At 46.7% G+C, this 18341-nt stretch overlaps 1 protein-coding gene and 1 non-coding gene across 5 annotated transcripts in view; one reads left to right on the top strand and one right to left on the bottom strand.

The window, feature by feature from the left end:
- NHS (NHS actin remodeling regulator) overlaps window positions 1–18341 on the bottom strand; it is a 345791-nt gene that overhangs the window by 88931 nt on the left and 238519 nt on the right. The window contains exon 1 of one of the 4 annotated variants that reach the window (XM_070784959.1): window positions 461–6881. The exons of the other annotated variants lie outside the window; for them this stretch is intronic. Within the exon in view, the coding sequence (XP_070641060.1) occupies window positions 461–662 (202 nt within the window). The 5' untranslated portion in view covers window positions 663–6881. Of the gene's footprint in view, window positions 1–460; window positions 6882–18341 lie in introns of those variants that run through there. 4 annotated transcript variants of the gene reach the window in all.
- Window positions 11185–11256, top strand: TRNAW-CCA (transfer RNA tryptophan (anticodon CCA)). Its single transcript has one exon. It is a non-coding gene; the product is annotated as a tRNA-Trp (tRNA).

Here is an 18341-nt window from a genome sequence, read left to right on the forward strand (position 1 = left end):
ACTTCCAGTGCCTTCGAGTCCCTGTCGCCACCAGCCCCTGCAGTCCCTGCACCCAAGCTAGAAGAGGCCTGGGCAGCCGCGTGGAAGAGTGCTGCCCCGCCCCAAAACCCAGGATGGGGGTGGGGAGGAGGCGGCAAACTTCAAAGCTGCAGCTGCAATATGCTTAAAAAAAAAAAAAAGGCCACTTCCCCCAAAACCAGAGTGGCTCCCCTCATCCCTCAGAGCTTTGCGCGGTCCACCTTGACCACCGGCTCCCCCTCACTCTGCTCTGCCAAGGGGACCTGGCTCTTGGACCTTGGCTGGGGGTATTTCCTCTCATGCTAGCGTGCGGCGGGGCTGCGGCTCCTGCTTCCTCCACTCCCCAAGTTTACCCACCACCCAGAGGTGTGAAAAATTAGTTAAAAATGATGTCACCTGCCCCTCCCCCCTCCCCCACACGCCAGTCCCATCTCACACACACCGGAACATCCCGGGGGGTTGCGGTGGGGCTCCGGGCCGAGGCTGGCCTCCCCGGGCGCCCGCTCAGGCTCGGGCTCGGCCCTGGGAAGCCCGCCCGCGCTTCGTTCCCCCGGTGCAGAGATCCTACCGCCCGTGCGCCCTGGGCGCGCCGCCGGGCCCCGCGCCGGCTCCCCGGGAATGCGGCCGTCAGGTGAGGTAGGCATGCGTGCCGGCTCCGCAGCGAAGCAGCAGCTGGCTGAGGCGCTGGGCTCGCGATCTGCCTCTTCTCCCTCTCCCTGCAAAGGAGAGGCCTCTCGGGGGGCTTTCCAGCACCTTGTTGCGTTAGGACCGCATTCCCCCTTCCTTCTCCCTTTTATCTTAGTTTCTGCTTCAGATGCAAAAAGGGAGATCGCCGGAGTCCATGCTCAGCTCCAGCCAAACTCGGTCCACAGGCTGAGAGAGAATTATGAATGGATGCTGCCTTCTGATGAGGAAGTCGACTGGGGAGGTCTCTGCGCACGGCGCGCTCCATCAAAGCCGGGGCATTGGCCCCTCCACTGCTTCAATGCTGCAGGCAGAGACACCTAATTGACCACTGGGAAATCAGGTGCCAGGAGACCTGGGCGGGACGTAGCCCCAGGGCCACGCTGGGATCGAGCGCCTTGCCGGTGTAGACAGCTTCGATTTACAGCCCAGTGAATGGAGGGGACTGCGGCAGCCAAACCTCCCGGGCAGCAGGCACAGTTGCACCAACGCTCTGCAGACAGCCGCCCGACTCTGTGAACATCTCCTGGCTCCACTGGGCTAAAGGGAACCTGCTAAAAATAATCCGTCCCCTGCTGCCAGCCGCAGTGAGCTGCAGGACTCAGACCCCAGCCCCAAACTCGGTGGCGCACCGGAGCTGGCCACAAAGCGGGCCCTGCGCGCTTAGACGAGCCGGGAGCTGCAGAGGATCCTGGATCTGGATTTCTGGTACCTGTGCGTTTCTTTCTCCGGTAGCACGACCGCTGGCGCTGCGCGTTACCCATGCCCAGAGAGGCGGCGGGCTCGGCTCATCACCAACAGGCTGGACCGACCACGGCTGCTCAGCACCACACCCCCGTGGTTCCCTTCTCACCTCCCCGCTCCCTGGTCTCAAGCCAACAGCAGAGGAATCAGAGACGCCGACCGTGCCAACTCCTCCAGCCGGGGCAAGAGGGAGGCTGGAGACTGGCGCGGAGCATGTGCCCGCGTGCGTAACAGGATTAGAGCGGCCGAATATTGTAACATTGCCTCCCCTCCCCCCTTTCATTGGCGAAACCTCGCAGCCTGGACACAACTCAGCCTGCCCAGGCTCCAAAACACTGCAAAGACAATGCCTTCCCGGCGACGGGCTCATCTCCAGGGATGGGTGATTTACTAAACCAACTCTGAGAAGAAACCAGGGCTAAAAACCACGGCACTGTGTGCCCATGCCTTAGGCTGGCAGGTTCTATATATAACCACCACATCCAGAAGACAGAAAGCCATTTAGGGCCACTAAAAACACAACACTTGTGGGATATATCCCTAATATATAACCAGGGGAAAAGCAGTGAATGAAATTATCCAAAATATGCCTTGTGGGAGGCAGTTTCTGGTACTTTGTCTTGAAGCCTTGGAAACCCATTTAGGGAAAACTTGTCCCTGTTTTGACCAGGCTACCTGTTTTCAAATAGGGAGACCGAGGTCCTGGGCAGATTTGCTCACAAGAGCAGTCCTGTGTCCATGAGGCCCCTGACCCCTCCATAATTCACAAATTGTGGTGAAACACTCGACTTGCCAAGGTCACAAGAAATCACAGGGTTGCCACAAGCCCTGGTAGAGAGTATTTCCTAATTGGCATTACTATGAATTACAATTGTGATCACACAAAAGATCACGTGGAAGCCAAGTTAGTCCAGGCTGGCTGCTCTCCTCTGACCCCACTCACACCAACCTCTTCCAAGGGCTGCCAGCCTGCAGCACAGGCTGGAGTCCCCTCCGGAAGACAGAGCGAGGCGAGGTCAGGAAGGATGAGGTGGGAGGAGGTGGTGCAGTCACTCCAAGTGAGGCTGAGAAGAGTCGTGAGCCCCAAAGTTCAAGGGGTAGATTGACAAAGGAAAAGATCCCACCAGGGAGATGAGACAGAGAAGCAGCAGACCAGGAAAGGAGGGATGGCCTCTCCTGGACACCAGGGGACCACAGGGTTTCACGAAGGTGGAATGATGGAGAATGCCAGACATCCCTGAGGAGTCAGTGGGAGCAGAGCCCACCACTCCCTTGGCTTTGGGGGAGCCTGGTTGAGTGGCCACAGCGGGTGTGGAACTGCTGCTGAAAAAAGAAAAAAAAGGAGTCTTTCCCTTAGACTTGCTTGTCAAAGGACCAGAGGCACCCGGGAGCTTGTTTAAAGCACACTGAGAGCTCTGGGACAGACTCCACCAGGCCACGGGAAGCCCTACCATGTGCGGACTCAAACCTCTCGGGCTTTGAAATGATAATTTATGTTCCAGTGAGCAAAATGGCCACCCTCTACAGCAATCCCTGGCAAGATCAGAGGGAACTGGTGGCCAAGTCACTAATCACACATCCCAAGGAGATGGACTGTCTTGCTCCAGCTTTTCAGGGCTGCTCTACCAAAGGAGAGCCTCAGCAGTGAGGCCCGCAGAGCTCCGTAAAGTGATGAAAATGGCCATCCACCCTTTGCATTCATCTTTATAGCAATGAGGTTGTTGTTAACAGTGACAATGAAAATAATGATATAACTAGCTCACTTACATTTGGATAGGGTTTTGGCAAGTCCTGTGGGAGAGAGAGAGAGAGCACGCACAAGAGAGCAAGCAAACAAACAAACCCTGGACTTTGGTCCCAGAAAGACCTGAGTTGGAATCTGAGCTTTTCCACTCTTAGCAGTATGGCCTTTGGAAAATCATTTGACTTTTCTAAACCTTGGTTTCCTTGAAAAAGGCAAACAGGATGCCTAATTTATAGGGTTGTTAGGAAGAGGAAATAAAATAATAGATACAAAGCACCTTGGTGGTGCCTGGCACATAATAAACCCCAATGAAGATAGCTCCTTCCTGTGTCTTAGGTCTTCCCGAACATGCTCAGACTGTAGTTCTTCTGAGTCCCCACCCTGTTTCTGGTGGTTAGGGTACCTGATGCTTCCTATGGCTCACAGGTTCAAACAGAAGTACTTATTGAACATCCTGGATGCCAGGTACTCTTCTGGGTACTAGAGTGGACAGAGCGGACTCCACCCTCTTGGAGCTAGCATTCTAAGGGCAGAGTTTACATCCCAGCCCATGTGGGTGTCCTGCTTTTTTTTTTTTTTCTGGAAGCCAAAGGTACCAGGTCTCAGGAAGAAAACAATGGCAAATGTGTTGTCCCTTTAGGACAGTGATGATCTACAGTAGGGATCAGCAAACTTGTTCCGTCAAGGGTCAGATAATATTTTAGGCTTCGAAAGCCACGAGGTCTCTATTGCCGTGACTCCACTCTGCTGTTATAGCTCAAAAGGCATAAATGAATGGAGGGGGCTGAGTTCCAATAAAACTTTATGCACAAAACACACAGGGGGTGGGATTTGGCCTGAGAGCCACAGTTTGCCAGCCTCTGAATCTATGACATGACTCAGGACAGGACTGTTCCCTTTAACTGGTATTCCCAGGAAATGTAGGAATGGTATTCCCAGGAAAAGTCCATTCATTCAATTATCGGTGATCATCCATTCAATTCAAGTTGATCCGACCAAAAGCGGTTCACTGAAGCCCCTCATTGTTTTGGAGTACATTTTGTATTTTCCCTGGAAGAAACTAGCTAGTTAGTTATTCAACTGACTGTCCCTGTCTTGCTCCTCCAACCAGCCTCCCTGGCCATGAGGTGCAGCCATGTAACTCAGTGTTGCCAGTGGGAGGTGGGAAAGGCCTGTGTGTCCCAGGCCAGGCTCAGAAAAGCTCCTGACCATTCCAACACATATTAAGAGACCCTGGGGTAAAGAAACCCCAAAGTGGAAAGAGCCTGGGGACGCAAGTGACTGCATGCCAACCTGCATTAGACTGCAGTGTCAGAATGAAGCCACTGAAATGTTGGGGGTTGGTTACCAGAATTAGCCTACCTTGAACAAGTCACTCTCCTATCTCTTTAATCAGATGATACAAAACACAATTTAATGCTCTGCTGATTACTTAGGGTCTTTATTAGGAAGGCTTATTATCAGTCTCTATGGCAACACATTTCAAAGACTCCTTTTTGGATTTCCAAGCTCTTTCCCTGATGGTTGTTAGTTCCCCACTGTCACTCCTCTCTTACCTGCTTCTAGCTCCCTCCCTGTACTTTGAAGCCACATTGGGCTGAGGGAAACAGACATCATGGCTGGGTAACAGCTGCCCACTAAGGAAGAGTTACTAGTGGCCTGAGCAAGAATCTAAGTGGCAAGGTGCGTGGGCTTGCTGACAACTATTTGGAGCCCGGGGAAGTGCCTTCCACTTACTTTCAGGCTTACTGCTGTGTTCCAGAGATAAAGTTACTGGAAGCTCAGCATCTCTGGAAAGAGTGGGCCCTTTCGGTATTATCTAGCCTCCAGATTTTCAAAGCTTTAATGCTTCTACTCATCATCTCAGAGGAATCTAAAAGAAAGGTTCTAATTCTGTCCCCTGACATTCATGGTCTATTCAGCTTTCAAAATACTGTTACTTCCTGATTTTCTATACATAGATCATATCCAATATATGCCCCAAGTCTGTTCTAAACTTGCCTTTCCTGCTTAATTATTTTGTTGTTATCTTATAGGAGCTGAAAAAATTGATTGGAAAAAGCTAAAAAACTTTAGTCCTGTTCCAGAAGTGATATGTTATCTTTATATCTTGGAGCAGTTTACCAAGAAAACCCAGCTATGCTTTAGACCTGGGCTTCTCTGGTGGCTCAGATGGTAAAGAATCCACCTGCAATGCAGGAGACCTGGGTTGGATCCCTGGGTTGGGAAGATCCCCTGGACAAGGGCAGGGCAACACAGTGCAGTATTCTTTGCCTGGAGAATCCCATGGACAGAGAAGCCTGGTGGGCTACAGTCCATGGGGTCCCAAGGAATTGGACATGACTGAGTGACTAACACTTGCATTATTCGATGGGTGGGGGCAGTCCTTCCCCAGCATAAGGTTGGGCAGCAGGAGACATATTTGGTGTAGGGAGGAAGCAAATCAAGGAGAGATGTGGGGAGAGGCCTACAGACTCCACAAACCCTGACAGTCTGCATTCATTTTTTAATTGAAAGAAGCAAGATGACTCAATGTAAGTGATCCTCTTGGTCTGTTTCTTCAGCTATACAACAAGGACAGTGGAGATGACCTGAGAGGTTTTCTCTTGGTCTCTCATTCTGGAAATTTATTGTTTTATGAAACCTGGAACAAAAACCACCTTCTGAAATGATTCCTCATCTTCACTTCTTATTTCTTCTTGCCATTTCTGCTTATCTTTAGAACCGACCACTCTACACGTAACTTCAGCATCTGCAAGGGCAATAATATGACCTGGGGTGGGGGAACTTCCGAGTGGTCCAGCGCTTAAGAATCTGTCTTGCAGTGCAAGGGGCATGGGTTTGATCCCTGGTTGGGGAACTAAGATCCCACGTGCTGTGGAGCAACTAAGCCCACACAATGCAACTGCTGAGCCCGAGCTTGCAAGTCACAACTGGAGTCTCCATGCCACAACTAAGACCAAGGCAGCCAAATACATAAATAAATCTTTGTAAATAATAATAGTAACAGTATGAACTATGATCTGCCCAGTCTGGGAAACCCTTTTGCCCCAGACTGACCTTGTTGGTGACCTCAGGAATTCCAATTCTAATTTCACTCTCCAGCATACACACCCTCCCCAGATGTTTCCCTAAGGTGGCCTCCCTCCTTTCCTCTCTTGGGCTCCAATGACAAAAACCCAGTTTGGCCTCCAATGTTTATATTTCCCTGAAGCAAGCCTGGCATCACGTGGGTGTGGCAGAGTCTCACTCCTCCTGGCTCCTTGTAACGTCACATCACAGCTGCCAGCCCACCGCTGCTCACAGATCTCATGACTTCCACAAGACACCACTGCTCTAAAATGGCTTGCTTGTTCCTAAGGAACTATGTGTTTATTCATATACATTTTATATCATAGCAAATGTGAATTAATTTCAGGGCCCAGCTACCCAAGCTAGTGTCTGTATGGCTGCCTGTATACAATTTCTCCTCAAAATTCTCAAAACCATCTGGCACAAACTACTGTATTGTGACCTGTTAAAATAAGTAACAGCTGTGATAATCCCTCTCGATTTATGGCAAGCTATAAAGCTTTGCATATCCTGGCAATGCACATAAAATAATAAATAAAACCATTATCATTCTGTGCTGTCTTGGTGGGAATTATGATGATTTAGCCAAAATGGAGCCCCATGGAATGCATCTGAGAAGCAGAGGTCTGGCCCCATCTGCCCCCCTTCCCCAGCCGCCAAAGCCCCAGCTCACCACTTAGAGCCCCTAGATGTGTTTGCAAACCTTCCCCACTGTAAATATGTCCTTTCTGAGAGAACTCCATTCCCATACACTGCTGCCCACTTTTTATTACTTCAAAGCCTTCTTTTCTGGTGGTGAGTTTCCAGAATTCCTCAGGATATCCAGACCATAAAGAAAACCAAGCTATGCACAGTTCAAGAGTGTGACATAATGTACATCACCAAAACTAAGAATTGTCTTGGAATTGTTAGCTGTATGCTTATAATTGCAAATACTTCCAAGATCCCAGGTTGAAAAATACTATATCAAAGTCATTTCTCTAAAATATGCAGGTTGTAGAAAAGAAAAACTTGGTACCTGGCAGGAAAAGGAACTTGGCAGCTGTGATTCTAAGTAGAAGCCACTATGCCCACTGCATGTGAATTTCAAAAAAAGAAAAAAGGAAGGGAACAGGGCTTCCCAGGTGGCGCTAGTGGTAAACAACCCACCGGCAATGCAGGAGTGGCAGGATACCCGGGTTCCATCCCTGGGTCGGGAAGATCCCCTGGAGGAGGGCATGGCAACCCACTCCAGTATTCTTGCCTGGAGAATCCCACAAACAGAGGAGCCTGACAGTCTACAGTCAGACACGACTTGCAAAAGACTCAGACACGACTGAGCACACAGACACACAAAGAAGACCCAGTGCAGCCAATAACTAACTAAATAAAATTATTATTTCTTTAAATGAGGGGGACGGGGAAGGAAGCTAGCATGAAATGGCTCTTTACTATGTATGGCTGTTATACATAATCTCATTTAATCCTCACAACAACCTCAGGTATCACTATGCTTGTTTTATGGCTGAGGAAATTGATGCTTAAAGAGGTGAAGTAACTTGCCTAAGGCCATCCAGCTAAAAGTTGAGATGAAGTTTGAACTCAGATCTGTCTTTTTCCAAGGTTTGTGCTCTTTCCACCTCACCACATTGCCTTCTGGACAGCTGTTCACAGCCTTTTAACAAGATGACTCACATGACAGATAGTATTTACATGGATCATTCATTGTCATGGCCATGGACAATTCCTACCCCTTATCTCCCACTTACAAAGTCTATTTGAGTGCAAGTGAGAGTTACCTTATCAGTGGAAGAACGCCAAATTCATATATATATATATATATATATATATATATATATCAGTACATATTAAATTACAAGTAAAGGAGCTTGGTTATTGTATAGATTTCAAAAAAGAGCTGTAGTACTTTTCAGCTTTGCCCGTTGACAGGTAGAATCTATTTTTCCACCCTGAATCTGAGCAAGTCCTTGTGACTTCATTTGGCCAACAGAATGTAGTAGAAGTGACAGTGAACTTGTTCTGAGCCTGGGGCTCCAGATGGGTTCCAGCTTCTACACCTCTGCTGATCATGGTGCCTACCCAGGCTTATAGCCACGGGGCAGGGCTAGGCTAGGCTGGGCTAGGCTGTTGGCTGATGACACACATGGGGTCCACTTGTCCCCCTCATTCTGACCCCGAGCCCGCTAACCACCAATGTGTGAATGAGGCCACCCTAGATCATCCGGCAGGGCCTGACCAGAAGAACCACCCACTGATTTTTAAGCCACTAAATACTAGGGGGGTTTGTTACACAGAAAAGGCCAACTGAGGAAGTTCTGTCCATTTCTAGCCACTTGTCAAAACAGATACTAAGTGTTGAGACCTGGTTTAAATGCAGATATCAATCAACTAAAACCTTCCTAAAAACAAAATGAATTCTTTTTGAAGGCTCCACACATTGCCATAGCTTAAAGTCTTCACATCATCTCATTTATGCCCTGTGAAAGTGCCAAGCCAGAAAGGCTTCCTATGACTAGCCTTCAGCCATGGAGATCCACCTTCCCTCCTCAACCCTGGGATTGTCAGCCTGATGCTGGGTCGTGTGGTTTGGGGGAGAGCATCTCCAAGGGGAGTGGCCCAGAGTCACCCCCAGGAGATGGTCAGTGCATAGGCGGAAGAGAAGGAGAGATGGTGTGTTCGACCCCAGAACCCACTCAAGGAAACAGAGAAGAAAGCCCAAGAAAAAGAACCAGTTTTGTAATATTCAACAACAACAGTCACGGTTGTCTTAAGAAGATGCAGCAGCCAAAGACACAGGTGGGCAGGGGAGAAGAGATGCACACCCTCCCCTTCCCACACACTTGGGGAACTTACAGATGGAGACTCTCAAAAGGAAGAAAGGAACAATTACAAACTAAATTAGGGCCGCACTCAACAGTCTGAGACAGGAAGAAACAATGGTTACAACTAAATACCTCAACAGAAGTGCTCAACCTTGGCTGCACTACCGCAGTTTCAACATGGTGAAATCAACCCCTGCACTCTTAATTGCTACATTAATTACTAACTTTATTTAATAGGAAAAATGCTCAGCATTCAGAGTTCCCAGCAGCTTCATCAAAAGCCATTTCTTTTGCAGAAAGTGCTGGCGAGTAACATATGAGTTGATTGTTTCACTGTCTTTGCATGAGATGCTTGGGCTTTTTTCTTTTCTTTCATAATTTTCTTAGTAAATCTGGGAACCTTTGAACTTAGGGTAATTTCTCTTTTCTTTCTCTTGGTGCCCTCTAGTTATAATTACAGAGGGAGTATTTACATCTATACATCTATGGTTTCTTCATTTGGTATTTACAGTGCTGAGTGAATGAATTAATTTAGTTCATTTTACTTCTTGGGAAAAAGTGTATATGATGAAAAGGGGTTCTCTTCAGTTGACTCTGGCAAGGCTTTGCAAGGAGCAAATAAAGGAAAGGGAGAAAGAAAGAAACCTTCTTTGTAGCCCTGTGAACATATGTTGGTCTGTACCCTCAGCGATTTTCTACATTTGTGGTTCAACACATACTAATTATGTTCCAGAAAGGGGGATGTTTTGCTGAGAAACTTTAGGAATTAAAAAAAAAAAAACCCTCTCTACACCAGTGGTGGCAGCTTACCCCAGTTCAAGCCCTGACCCTGCTTCCCAATCACTTTGCCCAGTGTGAGAATGGGGATTCCAGCTCTAGGCTGGGACCTCTGTGCGGTGCCTTCAGGGTGGAATCAGAACTGCAACTTCCAGATCAGAGGAGACAGAAAAATACCATCATGTGCCAAACTGGGAGGGAAGATTTTGTCATTTAAGGATGGGGTGATGTCAAACAATAGAGAAATGACTGGGTGGGCTTCATAAGATATACCAGACGCAATGCTAGAGAAGCCAGGTAGGCTGTGACCTGGAGGAGGATCTAGGCATGGTTTGGCCTGCTCTTGAAGGGTGTTCCATTTCTGTGAAGAGTAATTCACTTCTAAAGAAGGAAGGGGGACTTCCCTGGGCATCCAGTGGTTAAGACTTCGCCTTCCAATGCAGGGGGTGTGGGTTCAGTCCTTGGTTGGGAAGCTAAGATCCCACAGGCCTGGAGGTCAAAAAATCAAAATGTAGAATAGAAGCAACACTGTAACAAATTCAATAAAGACTTTAAAAAAATAAAACTTACAAAAAGAAGGAAGGGTACCAGTGGGAAGTTTCTGAAGAATAATTTCATAATAAATGGATGATGTGTTGAAAGTTGCTTTGCACAGGAGAGTTCCTTTACTCAAATATTTCTTAAGAAACTTAAGTTTAGTTGAGACTCTCTTTTAAAGGAGAGATGATAGATGGCTCAGGTGTTCATTTGTCTGAACCGGAGAAAGACAAGAGTTTTAGGATCACAAATGTCAGTAGGATTTGTGAGAATGAATTTTTCTCGCTTCCTGAGACATTCATTACACATCCAAGGTAGCCTGATGCTGCTGCTGATAGAACCAGAGAGACTCGAGGGAAGGACCAATCTGAGGTCATCCCTGACCGCTCCAGTGATTCTGGGATGTCACTCTGTGGCTCTGGCTTCAAGCCTCCTTACCCCACTTCCTCAGGCTGTGGGCAGTAAGGCCTATAAACAGAAACTGCAGAATGGAGGGGCTTGACCCTTGAATATAGCTAGTCTCCAGCATCAGAGTGTTCCAGAGTTCATGTGTAAGTTTTTTTTTTTTTTTTTTTTTAAATTCAGGACCAAATTTCCCACAGAAAAGAAGTGACAGATGACATTTAGAGTTCCAAGTCTGCCCATCAAGGCTTCTTTCTTCCACAGTATTGCTGGGGAAATATGCATTTGCCATGAACCAGAGCGGAAAACAATACTGGTATCATGGTAGTGACTAAATGTTAACATAACTGCAGAAGATGGTTTTAAAAATTAATCTTAGGGACTTCCTTGGTGGTCCAGTGGTAGGATACCATGCTCCCAATGCATGGGGCCTGGGTTCAATCCCCAGTCAGGGAACTAGATCCCACATGCTGTGACTAAGACCCAGCACAGCCATGTAAATTAACCTTAAAAAATAAAATAATAAAAATTAATCTTAAATGCCAGTGCCCAGTGAAATGCAAACGTAACTAGAGAAAGAGAAGTGGGCTGATGGAGACCTTGGGGTCAAAGAGATGACCCCATCTCTTTGAGGTTTAATAACACTGGTTCTTTATTATGTTTAATATCACGAGAAAGATTCACTCATTCAAAAAAATTGTTTTGAGTATCTAAAATCTTAAAAATATTACAGCCGAGATGAAAGACTTAGTCCCTACTCTGAAGGAGCGCATAGAATGGCCAACTAGAAAGACACTGTACTATACATGGTTTTCAGAGGGACTTCCACATACTCTCAACATATACTGTGTTGTGCCTGGGGGTTCAGGACGCCACAGGACAAAGGTGGGGGATCTTCATGGACCATAGTTTTACTCAATAATTATTTGGGGGGAGATTATTTTATATGAAATACTGTAGGGAATAGTGCAGATTTTATAGAAACGGTCCAAACTTTATAGATGCATATAATTACAAAGAAATCTCAAGATCTCTGGAAGGCAGCTTTGGGCCATCTCCACCTCCACCCTGTGGCTCAGATCCCCTCAGGGGCATTAGTTCATCCTCTGCCCTTGGAAAAGTGAAAGTGAAAGTCGCTTTGTCATGGCCAACTCTTTGCGACCCCATGGACTGTCCATGGGATTCTCCAGGCAAGAATACTGGAGTGGGTTGCCATGCCCTCCTCTAGGGGATCTTCCCAACCCAGGGATCGAACCCAGGTCTCCCACATTGCGGGCAGATTCTTTACCAGCTGAGCCACAAGGGAAGCCCAAGAATACTGGAGTGGGTAGCCTATCCCTTCTCCAGCTGCCCTTGGAAGCACCACTAAAATACAGGCGTGTACAGCATATGGGCTACGGGAAGGGAGATGACAAAATCCCTCTGAGCAATGTCAGGAAGGGCTTCTCAAGGAAGGTGACGCTTAAGCCAACCCTTCCAAACTGTCTAGGAGTTGGCCAGATGAAACCAGTCATAGAAGCATTCCAGAGAGGGAACACTGTATACAGGCTTGGAGGTGTGTGCGACAGCATGGTATGATGAGAAAGTACAAAGAATTCTGCACGACTGGAACACTTGGCTGGTGTAGGGAACTTCAGAGACACACATGCATTTCATCTCACAGTACTGGAAAGGATGCTGAGTCTCAGGGTTTTCTGTTCCAGCCAACAGGCAGCACTGTGGGTTCAGAGCAGCCAGGCCTGAGAACTCTGGGAAAGCAGATGATGGTGGGAAGATGGCCAAGTGGAGAACGGAGACAGTTACAATCAGATTCCTGCAAATCCAGGAACAGCTGTAATCGTACCTGCTACTTGTTACTTTGTTCAAAACCTCTGAATGAGATGAAGTATAATCGCTGTGAGGACCTTCACCAGGATGCTGAAGTCAGGAAGTCAGAGAGGACCAACTCTCCTCTCTCTCGCCACTGAGAGACAACTCATGACCTGCCGACCCTCACAAGCGATGGTGTGGGAAACCCCACATGGTAACTTCTTGACCTGCCACAACCTCCCCCACTTGTTAATCCATCACCTTTTATGATTCCAGGAGACATTTACAATCCTCTCCTAGGAAATGAATATTTGAACAATATGTCACTGATAAACAATGCTGGATAATAAATATATCAGTTACAGGCAGTCAGGTTAACTAGCTTAGGACTGAAAGAGAAAGTCAAAGGCTTTCCCTACACCACTCTGTTTTCTCAAGACACGGGGTAACAGCGGGGGCGGACACTGTTGGCTCTGTCCCTTCTCTGGCACCTCTTCTTAGCTCAAGTCTCATGTTGTGCCAGGCCTATCTCTGCTGATTGGGTGTTGCTCCTTCAAATAAAAACTAAGTTTCCTTCTCTTTGGATGACCTCAGCAGAGACTGGAGCATAGACCATGGCACATCTTTTAACTCTTAACCTGTATGATAACCTAAAGATACCACCCCCAAGTTTACTTTGGAGTCATTACTTTCAAATCCTCACAGTCAGTATGGCCTGGTGGTAACAAGCCTGGGGTTTGGGATCAGACAGACATGGGTCCAAGTTCTGGTTCCCATCGACTGAGCTATAATCTTGGGCAAGTTAGGCAAACGCTCTAAGCCTCATTTTCCTCCTCTGGGGAACAGACATAATTGTGCTTGCGTCAGAAGGTTGCTATGAGTAGCTGCTGTGACCCACACAGTTCTGCTGAGCACATAATAAAGAGTCTGTAGATGGGTTTTAATCTTAACATCCTGGTTTTCCCCAAGCTCCGGGCTCCAAATCTCCTCAGCCCCCAATGTTAATGGACAGACCCCTCTCAAAAACATTATATTGATCACTTATGATACAACAGTACTTCGCGTTCTATTGTAAATGCTAAACTTTAGAAGAAATAAGTTTCATTGCTTTTTGCCAGAAATACCTTTCCTTTTGTGACCCAAACAAAAGCACTGGAGGATAAACAGATTAGAAGAAAAAAACGACCAAGTGAATGTTTTTTGAAGTTGCGGAAATGAGTTGATGAAAACAAAGACCCAAGAGCAATGCTTGCATCCGCCACTGGTTTTATATCTATACCGCCACGCAAATATCCACCCACTCCTAAAATTATAAACCCTGTATACAAGACGCTATATTGAGAAATGCAGTAGGGTTCAAAACATCTTTTGAAACTTGGTTGAACCTGCTTTCATTTTGCCAGAGGTGAACTAATATTAGCCAAAGTCTGCCAAGATATGAGAAATGAGAGTCAAGCCTTAGAAAGAGTGGGTTACAATTAGCGGGCAAAGGGTTTTCATGGCCTGTGACTGAGAGCCTTCAAGTTCTCCACACAACACCATCTCCTGATGATGATGACGACAGCAAACAGTTCCTCAGTCTGCATTGTGGGCCGAGCCTTGCACTATGTGCTTCGTTTTCATTACTTCCTCCAGTCTTCACAACAAGCCTATGAGATCTTGCCAAAGAAACCACAGCTCAGAGCTGTGACCCCAGAATGCTTCTTGGGGCCAACAAATTCCTAGCAATCCATCAAACTAAACCTCCCTCCCTTCAGGGCGCCTCCTTCCCTTCTCCTCCTCCATCCCCCACTCACTCTCTCTGCAGTCACTTGGAGGCTTGGTTTGTTTGTTTGCTAACAGCTGCTCTTAGACCTGCGGTGACACACCAGTTGGGTTCCCCAGCTCCTGCACAGAGCACTGGCTGGGTCTTTGTAGGTGGCTGTGATACCTTGAAGGTAGGCGAGTCCTCAGTTTTGCTCTGAAAACAGGGCAGGATGTAGGTAGATTCTGTAGCTACAGAGTCTGATCCAGGCCTACACGTCTATCAAACTGCAATGAATTGGATTTTCATCCTTTACCAAGTTTCAGATTTCATAGTTATTTTCTGCTTGATACTGTGGACCAAGGGTAGAGAAATGTCACTGTTCTACAGAGAGTTCCAGCCACAAGAATGTTGTGCAACAGGAAAGGAAGATATTTTTTTATCATTGAACTCAAAAACTTCCCTTCTTATATGAATCAAGGGTGTATCTTATCTGCCAGTGATTTCTTCTGAGTCCATCAGCAGCCAGCCCTGCCACCCTCCCATGAGAGGAGAGCAGACAAAGAGAAGCGGAATGCGATTTGGCAGCAAAGAACATTTTTTCCCAGGAGAAAATGGAGTGACTTTTAGCTTATCTGCTGTCACCTGGTTAATGTGATCATTGTTCTTCAAAATAAAATCTCTCTTTGCCCATGATGTCGTTAGTGTAAAAAAAGAAAACGAAACAAACAAACAAACAAAAAAACTCAACGACAACAAAAAAAGCAGCAGCAAGAACAAGTAAATGCCAAGAGGAGATGGGCCGAGAGGAAAAAGAGAAGGCTCACCAAGCGAAGCTACAAATCACCTTCTTTTCAAGGAAAAGCATTCAATACACAATTATCTTAATTCTCCCAGCCGGCCACTTTGCTGGCTTTCCAAGGTAGCTGTGGAAAGTACTAGAAACCCATGACCCCCGTCATCACCTCTGGCTTTCAAAGCAGGAGCTATAGAGGCCTACATTAGGTAGGATGAGTAATTTGTCATCCATTTAAGCCAAGGGCCCTGTGGCTACTGATGTGTGCCCCTTGCCTATTCTCAAGCTCTTCCTTATTTCAAAATTAATCATCCAGCTCTATCTTGCTGGTGAAGGTTTCCAGGGATAAAAACTTAGATGGAAGAGGGATCCTAATTGTTAAAGGCCAAATGCCATCCATGGCAAGCATAACATAGAGACAAGGTGGTGAGAGAAGAGTGATTTACTCTGTCTTGAAGAATAAATCAAAACTTCCTCCTTGCTTGGCTGTAGAGTGGGGGCCAGAGGGAGAAAAGATAACATTCCTGAGAGGCCTCAGTTCTTCAAAGCCGAGGAAACATTTGCATCTTTCCCTTTATTGGCATTTGACATTTGGCCTCTGGATGCTGAACAACTAGGCCTGCGTTTCAGATAAGAGGATATGACTGAGGTGAATTCCTTTCCACATTTCCTTTCTGCCATTTCGGGAGCCAGTGGGTATCACCACACTCAAGGTCACTGAGTTAGAGCCACACGTAAGGCCAGCCACCCTCAGGAGAGTAGACTTTCTCAGTATCCCTCCTGACTCCAAATGTGGCACCCAGGAGGAAGAAAGCCATGCGACCCAACAGAGCATTCAGAAGCACAGGACAGCTTTGGAGAAGACTAGAAGATTCTGCCTTGAACACAGACATGTAATGTCTACCTAAGTCTACATACAGAGGACTTGTGCAGGGTAGAGAGTGGACAGCAGGTTACATTGGCTTCTGTTTTCCTGCAGCCTTAACCCTTCCTAACCTTCCCATCTCCTCTACCTCCCCACCCTCACCTCCAACTCAGAGAATGTAAGAATCAACCCCAAGCAAATAGGCTTTCATTTTCTGCAAAATATTGCCTCTATAAAAGACGGTAATACCTAGATACCTAAAGATGGCAAAATCTCTTGGTTTTACAGACTAGGTATTTCGTTCTTCATACTGAAGATCAGAGTGAGCTCATTCTATCATGTTCTCAAAAACAGAACAAGGCAAAACAGACAAACAAGCAAGCAAACAAATAAAAACCCCACAAACAAAAATCCACCCCAAACTTGATACACATTAACCCATTTACCCTAACGTAGGAGGTTCAAAGGTGCCCTGCTCTGTCAGCCACACTTGGCTGGCCAGGCCACACCCCACAAGGGAGAGCTGGTCCCTCCTTCCTGTGGATGGGCCCTGAGGTACTGTGACCAGCCTTTCTGCTGCTCGTGGGTCAGTATTCTCCCAACTTGTAAGTCCTTGAGTGCAGAGCAGGGTCTTAGTCATGTCTGAGGCCCACAGCCAAGCCTGGTGCCCAGCACAGAGATGCTGCTCCATCAAGTTCAGCTCCCCAGATGCTCAGCTCCTTCAAGGCCCTGGTCATGCCAAGCAGTCAAGGCCCTAGAGAAGGGAAGCAACCTAGTTGGGTAGCTGGGAAAGAAGCCAGGTCTGAGACAGAGCAGCTCCAATATTCTATTGAGGAACATTCCACAAGAGAGGCAAACTAAGGAATTTCAGAGGAATTTCTCAATGGTGTGCTTTTGGGTTATGCTGTGTTTTTTCCTGGCTCGCCTCAGCATGCTCAATCCAGTGTAACACTTGGCTGCTTGCCCTTCCCTAGGCACACTGTTGGTATTTTCATGTCCCATCTGCTAGTGCCTCTGGAGGACGTTAGGATAAGTGGGTTGATCCAGAAAGGACACCCACTGTCCTGGCCCCCTGCCTAAGACATGCAAATGCAGAGTAGCTTCCCAGCCAAAGGCGTGTTATTTTAAATATGATTATTATCCACAACTACTACGGACTGAACAGTTCCTAGGTGAGTTACGCTAAGCCCTTTGCCTGCATTCACTCATTTCATCCTCATTTAAAGAATATACAAGGCAGATTTTACCATCTCTATTTTAGAAATAAGGAAGGTGCAATTCTGTAACTTGACCAAAGTCACACAACTGATACATGGCAGAGTAAGGATTTAAACCCAGATCTGGCAGATACCAAAGCCTATTTTCCCCACACCATGCTGCCCCTCCAAAACCTAACTATCAAGAGGATGAAACCCATAACAATGAACCCAACTAGTAAAACCAATGGAAATTACCAAAGCTGTCCTCTGAGGTAAATTTATAGCTGGCAATTCACCTATTTATTTTGTAAATTAAGCATTCAATTTAAGGGTTAGGACAAAAGTTTACAATCTGAAGTCAGTGACTATAAAATCAGATAAATGAATCAAAATGGAAAACACCAGTAAAATGGACAAAATAGACTTTGCTGTAAGATGGCGGCAGTCTACACAGCACTTCTGAATGTGGAGTTCCCAGGAATGAACTAAGGAACCTGAGAGGATATTTATACTAATGTGAAAGCTTTGTTTCTGGTAAATATGTATGCCCAGAGACTAGGGCATAAATAATGGCAGTAGCTGTTGGGCCCTGTGGCCCTGGACTATGGGATGGTATAGAGGTCCGGGGCCCAAAAGCCAGCCTGATTAGCTTAGGTGGTTCCCACACTTACCCAAGCCACTAGGACACTCTTGTAGGTTAGATGCAGCAGGAGCCTTAAGCCTAAGTCTCGCTCTGCCCTCCTTCTGAAGACCATACTACTCCATTGAGGTCTACCCCCATACAGCTTAACAGCTACAAGATCTAGCATGGTCAGCTGGTGGCTATGCCTGCCTCTAGGTTGGGAAGATTCAGCAGGGACTGAGAAGGAAAGAATGCGGGGAGTTTGCTTTTTCCCTGAATTATTCCTATGCTTATAAGGCAATCGTATGAAACAATTGTTCCATGGCTTTAAATCTAGTAAATAAAACTCCCTTTGAGACTCCGGTTTGAAAGATGGTGAAGATCAGAGTAACTACATTGTTTATATAATAAACACACACCCAAAACTATAACATTTTTATAATGAAACCTGGTGTAATAAAATTTGTGTTGAAGCAAAAAGCAGTCATTTTCCTCTCCGCTTTTAT

The sequence above is a fragment of the Bos indicus genome, chromosome X (assembly GCF_029378745.1).
Source record: "Bos indicus isolate NIAB-ARS_2022 breed Sahiwal x Tharparkar chromosome X, NIAB-ARS_B.indTharparkar_mat_pri_1.0, whole genome shotgun sequence".
Taxonomy (NCBI): Eukaryota; Metazoa; Chordata; class Mammalia; order Artiodactyla; family Bovidae; genus Bos; species Bos indicus.